This window comes from Sylvia atricapilla, chromosome 13 (genome assembly GCF_009819655.1).
Source record: "Sylvia atricapilla isolate bSylAtr1 chromosome 13, bSylAtr1.pri, whole genome shotgun sequence".
In the NCBI taxonomy this organism is placed as follows: domain Eukaryota; kingdom Metazoa; phylum Chordata; class Aves; order Passeriformes; family Sylviidae; genus Sylvia; species Sylvia atricapilla.
In genome coordinates, this window is record NC_089152.1 from 9465000 (window position 1) to 9480283 (window position 15284).

The window sequence follows — 15284 nt, forward strand, 5'->3', positions numbered from 1 at the left end:
TTAGAGGTACATGTTCAGATTTAAACCATGCTCTTTTTTTATCCCCTTTTTTTTTTTTTTTTTTTTTTTTTTAATTGAGTTTTCTCTTGGCAATGAAGGACAAAAAAGTACTCATTATATAAAAATAAAAAAATAAAAAAATAAAATGCTTGAACAGCTCTGCAGGAAAGAATTTCCTGGTAGTGTTACTCAGAAGAGAACCAGAGGTGCTTAGTCTGGCTCTATGTCCCTCCCATGCTGCACATAGCTTTAGAATCTTGAAATTACGTTTGGGGATTTTATAAAAATGTATAAAGATGCTCAGAAAAAAAAACTTTATTGTGGATTCACACCTTTATCTGTATCCTTATCTACTCTGTAACTTTGTGTCCAGAGGTATAAATGACTTAATTCTAAACTCTCCAACTATACTCTTGGGACAAACTATGTTGTTGTTCTCTTGTTACCTGCCTGTCCACCTATAAAGAGGAGCTTGAATTTATCCCCATAATCTTCATAAAAATCCATCTTTACATTTAAAGAACTCCAAGAGGATGCCAAGTTTATTTTTCTGTGTAGGAAATAACAGCTTAAGCTAAGATCTTAATTGACGTTTCTTGTAGCTGCTACAACATACACTGTAATTTACAGTTATACTAATGTTCTGAAATTTTTATGCCCATAACTGAATGAGTTTCCTACAGCATCTGCTCTCAAACATGGAAGTTAAAAATTAGCTGGTGGAGAAAACTGACAATTATCAGTGTTCACATCACTACTAAAGAAGTGCTGAAGCAACCTTCTTACTAAACAGTGATTTTTATAAATGTAATTAGCGTAAGGCTTTACAGACTGCTTCACACATTTGTCTTCATGCAGGTTGTCTTTCTGCCTCCGTTCTTCCTTTTGCTCACACATCAGCTTTTAACCAGAACACTACATAAGTGGGATGGCTGACAGGAAAGCTAAAAACGCCTACAGAGAACAGCATAAACCCGGTTATTTTCATCAGCTGAACAATTTGCAAAAAAATCCCAGACACAACAGCAGAGCACTGACGCAGCAGCATGCTGGAGTGCGAGCATCACTGCAGCTGTCATACATCTTCCTGAAGCTGGGATTTTGGTTTGCCCCGACCCCTCGCACCCGTTTGTGAGAACGCGGGGCTGCGGTGGGTTTTTCCTTCCCCGCCTTCTCCAGGCAGCATCATGGGACTGATAAGATGCAGCAAGGCACATGTGAAAAATAAAGCAGAAAAAAAAATAAAGGGGGGGGGATGGGAAAGGGGGGGAAAAACCTAGTTTTCTCCAGGGTTCGGCCGGGCCGGGGCGGCCGTGGGGCACAGCCCGAGCCCTTTAAGCTGCCCACCCTCGGCGCGGGCCGGCGGCAGCTGGAGGCTATTTATACTGGGGCGGCGGCGGGCGCTGGTGTCCTGCGCGGGGCGGTCCCGGCGGCGGCGGGGCCCGGAGCGGAGGGGCCCGGAGCGGAGGCTGCCATGGCCACGGCGCTGCCCCCCACGCCGGCCGGCGGGAGCCGCTCCGCCGAGTCCCCGCTCAGCCCGGCGCGGCTGAGCCGGCTGCAGGAGAAGGAGGAGCTGCAGCAGCTCAATGACCGCCTGGCCGCCTACATCGAGCGGGTGCGGGCGCTGGAGGCCGATAAGTCGGCGCTGCAGCAGCGGCTGAGCGAGCACCAGGAGAGCAGCGACCGGGAGCTGGGCTGCCTGCGGCTGAACTACGAGGCGGAGCTGGCCGACGCCCGCCGGGCGCTGGATGACATCGCCATCGAGCGGGCCACGCTGCAGGTGGAGCTGGGCAAGATTGGCGAGGACCACCGGCAACTGCACGTCAGGTCGGTGCTCCGGCCCGGAGCAGGCCTCCCTGCCCGGGGACACCCCGGGGAGCCGCCTCTTTGGGACTCCTGCAGGGTGAGGGGAAGGGGATGCTTCAGGCCCATGGGCTGTGGGAGCAGTGCGCGGTGATGTTTCATGTCCAGGTCATGCGGGTGTGATAACCCTGGAGGTGTTGCCCTCTGGAGTTAGGAGACGTCTGGGTGCCTGCTCCGAAGGTGTGCTGTGGTGGCGTACCGGGTATCCGCGATGCTCTGGGGTCACAGCACCTGCCTGAGACAGGCATGGGGCTCCTGCGGTGCCTGGGGTGCTGCGTGCCCCTCTGGGCTGTGAATGCAGGGCTGCATGGGTTTGCCACCACACCTGTGTTTACAAACACTCAAGATGCTGGCAAGTGTCTAGAAAATAATGGAGCAATGGAAGGAGTGTTTATATGGAGTCAGAGTGCTTTTTTTTTTTTTTTTTTTTTTTTTTTTTTTTTTTTTTTTTTTTTTTTTTTTTTCTGTTTAGCTCAGACTTTGCCCAGTGGGGAATACAGAGAGAAGATAGTTCTGGGAGCAGTGCAGCTTACCTGGTCCGCGTTGGTACTGCTCAGAAGTTTTCCCAGCTGCTTTTAAGTCTAAGATGAGCTGCCTGCTGTTTTAGCTTGACTTTCTTGTAAGCTGTGTATCCTGAGGCTGGGATCATCATCTTGTCTGGGCTCAACAAGCCTGAACAAAGGCAATGTAAGTGCTGTCCCATCCTCCTGGAGGAGGAGGAGGTGTGTGAACAAGTGTCCAATCCCAACGAGCTTCCTGTATAGAAATATACAACCTGCTAGCACTGCTAGTTACTGTAATGCCCCATAGTACCCCTATATTAGTTACAGACTTGTAATAATTTGGATGTTCAAAGCCCCCTTGAATCCTGTCATAAACCTGTATCAGAGCAAATTAAGGCACCAGCTTCTTTTATTGCCCCTTCACAGACTCAGGACTCAAATTGCTGTTCTAGTTGGGAGTAAAACACACTTTTAACTGTAAGCTTCTGTTTCCAGCTGCATAGTTGTTGGCCATGTCTCTGCCATGCTGGGTTTTGGCTCACAGATCTGTTTCATAAATCTAACCAGCCACTTGAGTGGACAGTGAGGAGAGGGGTAATGCCTGTTCTAAAACTTTTCTGTTGCTCTTCGTGTTTGTGTAACTCTGGCTTTGTTTGTAAAGCTTTAGACTTGGCAGATATGCAAGTTGGGTTGGGTTTTTTCCTTTACAGTAACTAGGTCTTAGCAGTGGTTAAATTTACAGCCTATGGGAAATGATACATGGTACATATTGGGTTCTGAAAGGACTAGACTGAAGTCTCAATATTAATGTGTGTTGTATCTGGGCTGCCTAACAGCAAATGTCTCAGATGACTTGGAACAAACTTTGAGGGTATCGTGTCCTTAGATTTATACACCCTTTAAATAACTTGGTGGCTGTTTAACTCTTATAGAAAGAAATGTCACCAGGTAATTTCCCAACATTATTAACTACTGGCTCTTATTAATCACTGATTAAGAAACTCAAGGTTTTTGACAAAAAACATCAAGGTTTTTGACAACAATAAACTGATTGCATAGTGGTTTTTTAACCACTATTTAAACAACGGTGACTGGAAGCACGCCAAAGATGTTTGGGGAGGAGGAGTTGTAGATAAGCATATTGGTTGAATTCAGAGCCTCAGGAAGGTCAAAGCAACTGAGGTAACACAGCAGAGAAAGACAAGACCAGTTTCTTTCTGCAGCAGAGAGTGTGGATGTGCATTTTGCTCCTGAACTTGCCAAACACAGTGTAGCAGCTGACATTGTAAGACTGAATTCTGTATGTGCTGCTGACCTCCTGATCTTGACAAACTGGAGTCCGTTTCAAACATACCTGAAAGCTTTTGGTAAAATTATTTCAATTCTCCAGATCAGGCCTATGTGACATCCTGATTTACAAGGAATGTGATTGGCAGTGCCTCAAAGTTTTTGCTTGTAATTGATAGTCTGTAGGCCACACTTAGCTCTGGAATGGCTGGTGTATATGGAATGTTGCAGAGTACTGTAACTGTCACTGCTTGCTGCATAGGGCTGTGAAGTGGTGTTCTGAACCCCAAACTTGGATTAAAAGGGTAGTAAATGCTCTTGTCAAAGTCAGACTTGTTAAATTGTTGTTCTTAAAGATGAAATGTCTCACTCCAGGGTTCTTTGAAAATAATATTTTTCAGGAAAGAATCCAGGAAACCTGAGCCTGGCTGTCAGATGCTTACATTGGAAAGTGAACTGTTAAAACAGATACTAATGGAATTTTAGATTTGCACACACTTTGATTGCAGAATGAAATTCATATTATTGTAGGATGAAACCATCAATATTACATAGTGTTTTTGACATAATTAATATATCTAATTAATATATTATAATTAATATAGGTAGTGGTAGTGGTAGCAGAGACCCCAAAAGGAAGGTGAATAACTAATACCTAGAAAAGAAAGAAACCTCAGATACTAAAACTACAGCCCATTATCTTGTTTTTCACTGTTAGTAGGGCTATGTTTCTCCTAGAGTCTGAGTATGGCGTAAATAACTTCTAGCACAAGACAGTCAACAAATGCCTCTGAAAAGCAGGGCTGGAAAAGGCCTTGAGCAAGCACCTGATGCAGCCACATGCCCCAGGCCTGTGCTGGAACCAGCCATCTCTTCCAGCAGATTTTGTGTAACCCTTGTTTTAAATTCCAGATGATGGAGATTCCAGAATATCCCCCCCAGGCAGTGTGTTTCAGTGGTGAACTGTCCGTTTCCTCTCCCTAACATCTAACCCGTGTATTCATCCCTGCAATTTAAGCCTGGAGCTTCCTGTCTTTTCCATAATAGACATGGAAAACAGATTCCCTAACTCTGTGCAGTGGTTCTTCACATATTTAAAAATTCTTCTGTCTCTTGTCACTTTTCGCTTCTCTAGACTAAACAACCCTTAGTATTTTCCAATCATTCCTTGCAGTTGAAGCTTTCTAGAGCTGATCAGTCCTGCAGAATTACTGGACTCTTGCCAGCTGGTCTCAGTTATCCACTGGAAAACTCATTGTATGAGTTGACACAACTTTGCCACTTGGCAGAACTGATATTGCCAAAAAAAAATTTAAAAAAAATTAAAATTGAGGCCTTCCTTTACTCTTTGTAATCTCAAATAGGAGTTTTGGGCAGGCAGTTGCAAGGATTTTAAAAGTTGGAGCCGTCTGGGGAATTATCACAGTGTCCTTCCCCACTGTGGTGCCAAGGGCAGTGAGGAGTGTTTGCCATCCGGGTGGTACCTGCGGTTCCACTGGCTGGGTATTGCTCTGGGGCTGGTCTCGTCTCGGAAAGCCGGGCTCCCCTCACGCTGTACCCGCACTGCGGTGTGAGGGAGGAGCCGCTGGCGGCGGTGCCTGAGGGGCTGCGGCAGCCGCAGCTCCCCGGGCTGGTGTGTGGCCTCCGAGGGACAAAGCTCGCTGTGTGCTGCGGGCAGGACATCCCGGGGCGCGGCAGGAGGAGCGGCACGGCCGGCAGCCTCAGCCGCGCTCCGCCCCGCCGGGGCCCGGCCGCCCTCACGGCCGGGGGCTGCGGGGCCCGGCTGTCCTGAGGCGCTTCCCGCGGGGCTGGGGCCGCCTTTGCCGCGGGGGTGGCCCTGAAGGATTGTCCGCGCCCGGTCTCTGAGCCTGCCCAGCTCTCCCCGTGCAGCCGGGGGCCTGTGCCGTCCCTTCCCTCTCCCGTTGGGAATGCCGTGGAAAATAGCTGGCTTCCGTGTGGGCTGCGCACTGAACGAGCTGGAAAATGGGTCAGGAATCTCTCTGGTAGAATAAATGATGCTTGTCGGAGCGCCCTGTCTGGTTTGTTTTGCGCTCTCACCGTGAGCCTGACAAGCCTCTCCTGTGTTTAGCCACGGACCCCTCTGAAGGGAAACACATTGAGAACAAACTTGCCCTCATTAGCTGCACTTAACAGTGTAAAACTCTCCCTTGCAGGAATTCCAAAAGAGAAAGTGATTTAAACGTGGCCCAGGCTCGTTTGCGAGACCTCGATGCCCAGCTAAATGCGAAGGAAGCTGCTTTGGCAACAGCCCTGAATGAGAACCGGACTTTGGAGAATGAGCTCCGTGAATTAAAAGATCAAGTGCTCAGTGTAAGGCTTGCTATTGGAATCTAAACTTCGCTTTTACTCCTGCAGTTTGTGCTTGATTTTCCTCAGTTAGTTACTGATATTTAAAAGCAGAGAAGGCCTGGTAACTATGGCAGTGACAGGTAGACAAAAGGATTTCCACAGGTTTGCTGACAGCAAATACTACTGATGGTTTCCTTAAAACTTCCACCTGTTGTATGTACCTTTAATTCTGTGACCATGGGATGTAATGTTTCTTGTTCTAAAGTCAAAGCAAGATGAAATGTACTGCTGTAGCCCCTGTAGCATTCTCTAACACATCAGGGAAGTGTATAACACTGAAAATGTTTATTAGTTTGTCAACATAGGCTGAATTTGGAAGATTAAGTGTCAAAAAAGCTATATTAGAAGTTAGGAAGAAGTTTGGAATAAGTACAGTTTTAAAGGGGAGGAATATATATGAAAAGTACAATTGATTCATCAGAAGTCTACTTTGAGGAGTCAAATTTAGCTGGTGGGATTAAGGGCTGTTCTATATTTGCCTTGTGGGAAATCTGGTCTGCATAACAATTAAATAGGATTCTATCTGTTGCTGATATGTGGATCCCACTGACATAAGCATTTACACAGAGTAACCCACTTCACTCAACCAGTGCATTTTGATTGCTGTGGTAATTAGGCTGAATGACCTGTAACAAATTGGCTGCCTAATTTGAAAAAAATGCCTCTTAATTTTGATAACCCTGTTGTCTGTCTTTTCTAGCTGAATATGTCACTGGAGGATACTAAAAAGCATCTCCACAGTGAAATGCTGAGGAGGGTGGACCTAGAAAACCATATGAAAACTTTGCAGGAAGAAATGACGTTCCAGAAGCGCCTTCATGAAGATGTACGTTTTAGGTTATTAACAAGGCATCTTTTTAGGTGTCCCTGATCCCTGGATGCACTAAAAGCCCATCTTAACATTGCTTTTATCTCTAAAAAGGTAACTAGCAACCTATGGGAGCCCATCACCTCATAACATCCACCTAAGTAGGAAGGCTCAAGAAAGTACACAACCTCATGTTAACTGGGATAGTACCAATAGGTATCAGGGGTATGACAAATTTCTTAGGCTGCTCTTATAAGATATAACTGAAATCTCAACATATTACTTTGTGTAAGTGATAGTGAATATATTAGTTACTGTTAAATGATTCCAGATGTTTACTCGAAGCCTAAAGTAAGTGAAGAAGTTTAGCAACTTGTGTTCCCAACTTCTTGACACTTCTCAGAGGTGTCTTTGTGCGAGAACTCAGTACACATAACTAAATAAGTAGTCTACATATGAATGTGAACCAACTTCCTTCTCACTGGCAGGAATCTCAAAGTGTACAGTTTGATAGAGAATTCTGATTTTTCTTACCAACTGCTATTACTTTTTGAATAAAATAAGTGAAGTAACAATGCTTAAAGAAACTAAACTGTATATGCATGTGTTCCAAGTTAAAAAAATGAACTGAATCTATCTAGGTCAAAGAATTAGTCTTACAAATTAAATATTTACTACATTTTTTAGCTTAAGCAATGGTCGCAGTGAGGTGGAAAAACAATAGTGAGGCAGTAAGGTAGATGTGCCCGACTTAATGGATGACTATGATATGCATAAAGGTGATTTACTGTGTACTCAATGATAAATCTCTTTCAACAGGGAAGGACTTGTGAAGCTGGTACACCAAATCCAGCTTCAAACTGTATTGGCTTGTTTTTTCTCTGAGAAATTTCTTCTCCTAGGAGCTCAAGGAGACAAAAAGAGTCCATGAGAGCAGGATAGCAGAAGTAGTATCTGGCCGTCAAAGAGAATTTGAGAGTAAGCTCTCAGATCTTCTGCAGGGGCTCAGAAATCGACGTGAAGAACAAATTCAAGGTTACAAAGAGGAGATGGAGCGAACATTCCGTGCAAAGGTGAGTTTGTAAGAGATGACAGTAAAACAAGATTAAAGTTCTCTGCACATAATTAAGGTCACAGTGGCATAGACAGCTGATGGATGGAGCTCCTGCATTCACTGCAGAGCTTCTTGGCATGAGTTGTTATGGAATTTCAAAGCAGTGTCAAACTTGACAGTAGGATTTCTGCAAACATTTGATCCCAAACAAAACTGGTTCAAGCATAATCTCCTAATCACAGGGAGTGATTAGGCGAAGTTGATCATATTTCAGACTTCTGACAGATTTAGGACCAATGTTATGTCTGTATTAAGCAATTTCAGTCTTGAATAAAACCTAACTTTTCCTACACATCAACTTGCATGCCAACTCGGGGAATTCTTTTGGATGCCTGTGTTTCTATTTCCTCTGAAAATTCTGTAAGTACCTCTTGAATGAGTACTTTACCCTTTCTTGGGACATCTCAAGATTGAGGTATTTGTAGAGCAATTTAGTGCTGCTTGTAAATATGCATGAACTCTGTAATTACAGACTTTTCGGAGAAGAATGATAATAGTTTGATTTGTACACCCAATATCCTGCAGCTCTATGCTTTGACAAGCAGCTTCCAAACATATCTCCATTGGTCTTCTGGAGAATCAATTTAAGTAATATCTATACAAAGTCCTCATACATTACTAAAATATCCCAATCCAGAGATTTTTGCTACCTGATTATGTTCTGACCTAGATGTCAAACTTGTGTAAACCTCCCTGGAAAGCAATACAGAACTTTCTGACCTGGACTTTATTGGTATCTGCACACTTCAGTAAAAGATAACTATTTTCAGGTGTAACAGGTGAAAATTATTTGGTTTTCCTTCCTTATTTATAATACATGCTAATGTGCAACTCAGGACTAACGGTGACTTATCCACAGATGGAGAATGCCCAGCTAGCTGCAGCAAGACACAGTGAGTTTGCCAATGCTGCTCGGGAGGAGCTGATGGAAACACAGAAGAGAGTTGATACTCTGGTATCTCAAGTTAATCAGTATCAAACCCAGGTTCTGTCTTTATTTGTATAACCTTATAATTATTTTCATTTACTCTCAATTGAAAATATTGGCCTCTTCTCTCTAATCTTCACTTATGGTTTGATTTTTATTCCCCCCCCCCTTAATTTTAGAATGTTGCTTTGGAGAGCAGAGTAAAGGAGCTACAGAATTTGCTGGATTATGATCGTGATCTCCATCGAAGGCGTATGGCTGAAAAGGAGGAAGAAATGGCAAAAGCTCAGAGGAAGGCACAGACACAGCTGGAAGAGTATGAGCACCTCTTAGATGTGAAACTGGCTTTAGACTTGGAAATAAATGCATACAGAAAGATGTTGGAAGGAGAGGAACAGAGGTAGGCTATGACAAGATCTTCATTATGAGAACTTGCTTCATTGAACATCTCTATGCTAACTCTTTATCCTTCAGAATGTGGGGGTACAAGAAACAAACATTAAGCATGTCATTAATATAGTAATTGAATTACTGAAGCATCATCTTCTGTAAATTGTATTTATATCCCACATCTACCATGTGGGACAGTAAGGCGAAGTAACTTCATAAATCCAGCTGGTAAAATTGAAAGGTCCATTAAGGATTCCTCAACTCTCTCAAAGTTTTGTGTTACATCTGAAAGAGCAATCAAGTTCCATGAATGAAGCTGAGAACTTGGCTCAACTCGTCTATGCAGATGTGGTATCTTGCATGCATGGTGAGAACATGAACTCTCAGTACATGCTAAGAAGGATCAGAAACTTAAATTATTTTCACTGAAGATTGTTGAGACTTTAAAGGAATATTTATTACAGTTGTGAATCTTCTCTTATTAATGTAAGCTTGCTCTGAACTCTGGGGCTGTCTTCCAAACTTAACAAACCGCCTAGCTACTCTTGCCATAAAAGTAAAATTTTGTATTCAAGACCCCATGGAAGGCTTGGCTGTAGGAAGGTTTTAGGCCTGGATGTTGTGGGAGGGCAGGCATGAGAAGAAACAAAGCACATCAGATACTTAAGTGAGTGTTATCTGACTCTCTTCTAGGCTAAAGCTGTCACCTAGTCCAGCTTCACACAGCACAGCAACTCAAGCAGCAAGTCAGGGGCGACGATTCCTGCATGGGAAGAAAAGGAAAATCAGAGAAACCAAAAAGAGGGAGCACAGTGCTGCATTTAAGACTATTCAGCACGTTTCAGCTACTGGAAATATATCTATTGAAGAGATTGATGCAGACGGGAAATTTGTCAGGCTTAAAAACCGCTCTGATGAGGTACTTCCATTTGCAATTCTGCATTGCAATGTGTGACTGCTCAGGGATGGCTTAGCTTAGTGACAGACTAGAGACTGAACTTTAGTACTGCAGGTGCTCTGTTCCCAGGGCTGTCTGGGAGGTGCTTTTGGGTGGAGGTGCAGGGGGTTCTACTGTGCAGACATCAAACACCTTCACCTGTTCATCAGATTCAGGCTAGCACTACCAGAAGTACTACTCACCCTTGATGAACTAAACAGGGGGCTCTAGTAAATTGGATACAGATGGCTTTGCATTAGTTGAAAATACTTAGAACAGCTAAAAGATTGAATAGAGTTGGTGATATCAATCTATGGAGAGGATTTATCTGGTCAATTAGCTAATTCTTCCACTAGTTTAGTTTGCATATCTAGAACTATTAAAATTCATTATCAGGATTTCAAAACATGGCTTGTAGTTTAGCCATTTCAACCTGAAATATAGAATGACCTGTCAATTTTTAAAGTGTTTCAGGTTTTTTATATATATAGTTGGTAGGTGGCCATGGCAAACTTCATTTATCAAAATCTCCCTGGTAAAGAGTATCATGACCCTACTGTTGATGGAAGGTAAGAATAAGTGTGGCTTTACTTCACTAAGATTAATCCTAAAGTATAGGGAGAAAACATAAGGAAGTTTTAATGGAAATGTGGCTGCTCCTTCAAAATTGTCAGATACTTGTATGGTACATGAGTGGGATTAAAACTGGCCCATGAGTCTAGAAAGAACCTTGTGTTTGAATTATATGGTGTTGGTCTGTGATGCTGAGAGAAATTCCTTGTCCCACAGGATCAACCTCTACATGGCTGGGTGTTGAGACGACGTATTGAAAGTGTGGCAGATGTTACTTACAAGTTTCCTTCACTGTTCACTCTTCAAGCAGGACAAGAAGTTAGAGTAGGTATTTTGTTTGTAAAACTTCCTCAGAGCTCTGTTCTTATGTTATGTTAGATGTTAGTGGAGATTTCTGTAATAAGGAAAAACTAAACAGATACTCCAAGTGTCTAAAGAACTAAATCTCACTTTATGTGGAGAGAGGTAAGGGGGAAATCCTTGAAGCAACCTGATCTGAAATACTAAGTACATTTTCCTCAAAAGCTTGGACTGAACTTGGATCATCTCAGACTGGAGTGTGCTCTAATTATAAACAGAATCATTGTATTCTAGTTTTTTCTTAGGGTTTTCCATACTCCTGTGACTTGGTAAAAGTTGAGACTCACTCTTGCTAAAATCTTTAGTCTACTCCAGGTTAGCAATGCTAAGTTCATGACTTGTAGTACTAAGTGAAATACTAGCTCTAAAATCATACTCTAAGTACATGTAGATGGTGATCAAAGAGCTGAACTCTACACTTGCTGCTCCAAACTGTGGAGGAGTTTGCTCAACAGAACTGTGAGTGACCAGGTGAGAGGCTCTTGCACACACAAGTTGCTGCCCTGAGCATGTCTGTGACTGTGGGTTGGCTCTGTGACTCAAATGTTCTGTATGGCCAACCAGGGCTACCTCTACATTGGACAGGAGTTAACAGTCTTTTCTGCAGTGTCTTCAGCTAGAAAAACTTTACCACCATTCTTGGTAGTCCTGAAGAGAACTAACTTGCCAGGGATTGCAGCGGTTCAGTTTCTCCTACTGGATGCCTTTGGTATTAAAATACTTAATAGTGTTACACTGAATTGTAATCTAACTACAGAAAAAGATTCTTCAGAAGCTCACTGTAAATCTGTTTCAGATCTGGGGCGCAGCTGCTGGTGTAAGCCCAGGTCCTAGTGATCTGATCTGGAAGTCTCAGAAGTCTTGGGGAACTGGGGATAATATTGGTGTTACACTCATTACAGATGATGGTGAGGTAAGTGAAATAATAAAACACTTCTACTGTCCTAATGCTAAACTTGTTTGTGTGTAATTCCTGAGGGGTCTTAGTGGCAATTCAATTGTATTCCAGGAACTTGCAGAGAGGAAGATAACGCTTGTACCTAGAGAAGAAAGTGAGCAAGATGATGATTATGAAGAAATAACTGGAAGTGAAGCAGAGTTTGCATCTCAGGTAAGCTGCCTGAAGTTTAAATATATGCTGTCAGCAGAGTCATTCAATGGCCATTTCTGGTCCTTACTAAATGAAAATACTGCTTCAAGTACTCTTCATATCCCGCAACTCTTCATGTTTTTCTTGATGTCAGACCAAAAGAAGAAGAAAAAAGAAATGTTGTTTGGTTTCATGATAGTGGTTCCTGTGAGCATCCTTAAGCAGGTGAGATGGTGAGACTCATGCTTGTCACCTCATAGAAAACTTGCTTCATCAGTAGTGCTGCAGTCTCTTGTCCCACGTAGGATGTAGCTTGCATGGCTTGGCATCAGAAATGCAGCTGAAATTTTGCTTATTCTGAGTATGATCAAACAGTAGCATTAATTATTTGATATCTTATTACTGACACACTGAAAATACAACCTTTAATGTCTGTTTCATCTAAATATCTGACTGTAAATTAAAGCTATTACCAAGAACAGAACGCAAACACTAACAACTTCTGTGGGATGAAGTGACTTTCCACTCCAGTGTCCCTGGCTTGCTTTTAAGGTGATTTCAGTGTGAACTTAAGGTCAATATACTTGCAAACTTTTAGCTACAAATTTGCAAGGTGTTATAATATCCTGTGCAAGACTATCCAGCCCCTTCAAATGCCTTTTGACTGACCATAATACAAGTCTGAACTGATGCATTTTGGATGCTCCTACTATGCTTTGATATACTATTAGCTATCTTTAATTGCTGAAATAGTCTAAACCAACTAATATGAGGGCTTTATGTTGGTCCTAACCAAACAATTACAGAATGTACTTGATTCAAGTTGGTTTGCATCTTGACCTGAAACAGTACTATGGTACAAACGCCTGAGAGCAAGGGGATGCTTAGCTAAAAACTCTGCTGACAAATGTTAAGCTACCACAGCTCTTCCTAAAACAGATCTTACATGGTTACAAAGAGGAGTCACATCTTACTGCATTAGGTTAAAGCTCCCACTACCATTTCCTAGGTATTTTCATGATCTGTAACTTAAATGTACCTTAGTACTGTCTTTCTGAAAAAAATATACCTAAACAGGCAGTTACTGCCTGCTGGCTTCTTCTTCTTGGTTTGGTGGGGTTCTTTTGTCCTTCAAGCAGAAAATTGGGGTAAATCTGTTACCACAATACCATGTGGCTTAAAGGATCTTTATCAGTCTCCTGACTTGCATGCACATTCTTGTAATGTTTTCAGTCTCACGGAAGGATGGTGAGACCCCATTAAATAGGCTGTTGAGAAGATCTATAATGCTGTTCTGCCCTCTGGGCTCTTAGTGATATGAGCTTCTTCTCATACTCAGAGTAGAGCCTCAAGGGTGGCTTCTTTTTATTTCAAAAGGCATTTTTTGAGTTCACTTATATGACTTGTTTAATAAACAGTGATGGAAAGCAAAAGTAACTTTTTTCCTTACACTTCTAATCTGTTTTATCAGCAACTTTACAATACAGTTGTGTGCCGTTTATGGTAAGAATCAATTCTAATATTTCCAATCAAATTTTAATGTCATTCCTGTTTGCTGAATTCCTGTTAAACTTTTGACATTAGTACCTATATGCTTCTGCTGCCTTGGTAGTACTGACATGGCTGCTTAGTAAACATAAGTTAATTTGTTGCATGCAGTAAAATAACAGGAAGAATGCATGCTGTGCTTTAAAGGAAGGCAGCCTTTTCAAGTTTTGCTTCTGCTTTTACCATCCTAATGAGGGCAGCATGCATCTGCATGCCACTTAGGTTCTGATGCTTGGGAAGTGAGGTAGTGATGGGCAGTCTGACAGCCTCTCCTTAAGGAAGGCCCAAGCTTATGTATTGCATGGACTTAAAGACTTGTGTAGTACAGTTCATGTGCTGCCTCTTGAAAATCTGCTTTGCTTTATTAATAAGTAATTAAACCTACAAAGTGCTAAAAAGTTTACCTGCCTATATGAGAATCAAGAGGGTAACCAGCAAGAAATATTAAGTTTGTACACATGTTAACTAGTCTAATGTTTTCATGTTTTCTCTCTGCAGCAAAATGAAGATCCCAGCTGTTCTGCCATGTAATGTGGACAATCATCTTAAAACACCTCTCAGTCCCAGTGACATAGACTGTGTGTTTGTTGATGTCTTCTGTAATATCTGGAATTTGGAATTCACATATTCCATCTGATGTCTTTGTGAGAAGCATTGTCCATAACATGATGGAATTTCCTACCTTCTGATCCTGGACCCTGGCCTTGGATTCCCTAATACAAAGAGTAGTAGAATACAAGCTCCATTGGAAGTTCTTTTTCCTTTTACACAAGGATCTGGTTTCTGTGACCTGCTGAAACAGAGGAGGAGACAGAGTTTACAAAGCTTCTAAACATATGCCCTTAAAGGATGTTAAATACTTGACAATGAACATGAGGCTGCTTCAGCTTTTTCAATATACTGATATGGTGTTCTCCAAAGGTAATTTGTCTTTCCAGGCTGAGTGGGAAACATGGGACCGATCACACCTTTGTACCTTGAGCAAGTCTGAAGTAAAACACTGTCCAGAAGAGTGATGAGTGTCTGAAATGTTTCCTGCTCAGATCCTGATGCAGAAATATGTAAAACTGGTCTGGATCACTTCCTAGAGTGAAACACTTCAGAATTAAAAGCAAGTTGTAAAAAATATTCCTGCCTGTTGTTAAATGTACTGTTTCTGTAGTCTAGCAGCTGAAGTTCCTGTTTCAGTATTGTATATTCCTAGATACACTGTATCACAGCAGAGCTGTGCCAGCCTTAACTTGGAAAAATGGATCCTGGAAATGTGAAAAAGCATCTCATTCTGACAGAGCAGGTATTGTGACCAGTGCTGCTGGCATTGATTCCCAACAGCTTTCTGAGGGGCTAGAGAGAAAAACATGCTAGTCAAAAATCAAAATTAGAAAGCCCCAACTGTGATGTTTCACTAAATTCTTTGCTCTTGGAACCCTTATGTGCTAAATTTTCATGCAGGCTGCAGCTCTGGGTGTCTTAATGGGACAGCTGGGGGAGAACTGGTTCTGGGCCAGTGTGC

The 15284-nt window shown here is 42.5% G+C and overlaps 1 protein-coding gene across 1 annotated transcript; it reads left to right on the forward strand.

Annotated features, from left to right (window-relative positions):
- The first annotated feature begins 928 nt into the window (after positions 1-928).
- LOC136367012 (lamin-B3-like) lies at positions 929-14348 on the forward strand. The gene is given in 18 exon segments (XM_066328348.1): positions 929-1022; positions 1025-1099; positions 1102-1252; positions 1254-1326; positions 1328-1403; positions 1406-1452; positions 1454-1827; positions 5828-5984; positions 6724-6849; positions 7734-7904; positions 8805-8930; positions 9053-9273; positions 9957-10182; positions 10990-11097; positions 11930-12046; positions 12143-12244; positions 12378-12448; positions 14270-14348. Coding segments are annotated over 17 exon segments (2286 nt in total). The 3' UTR covers positions 12420-12448; positions 14270-14348.
- Positions 14349-15284: the final 936 nt, after the last annotated feature.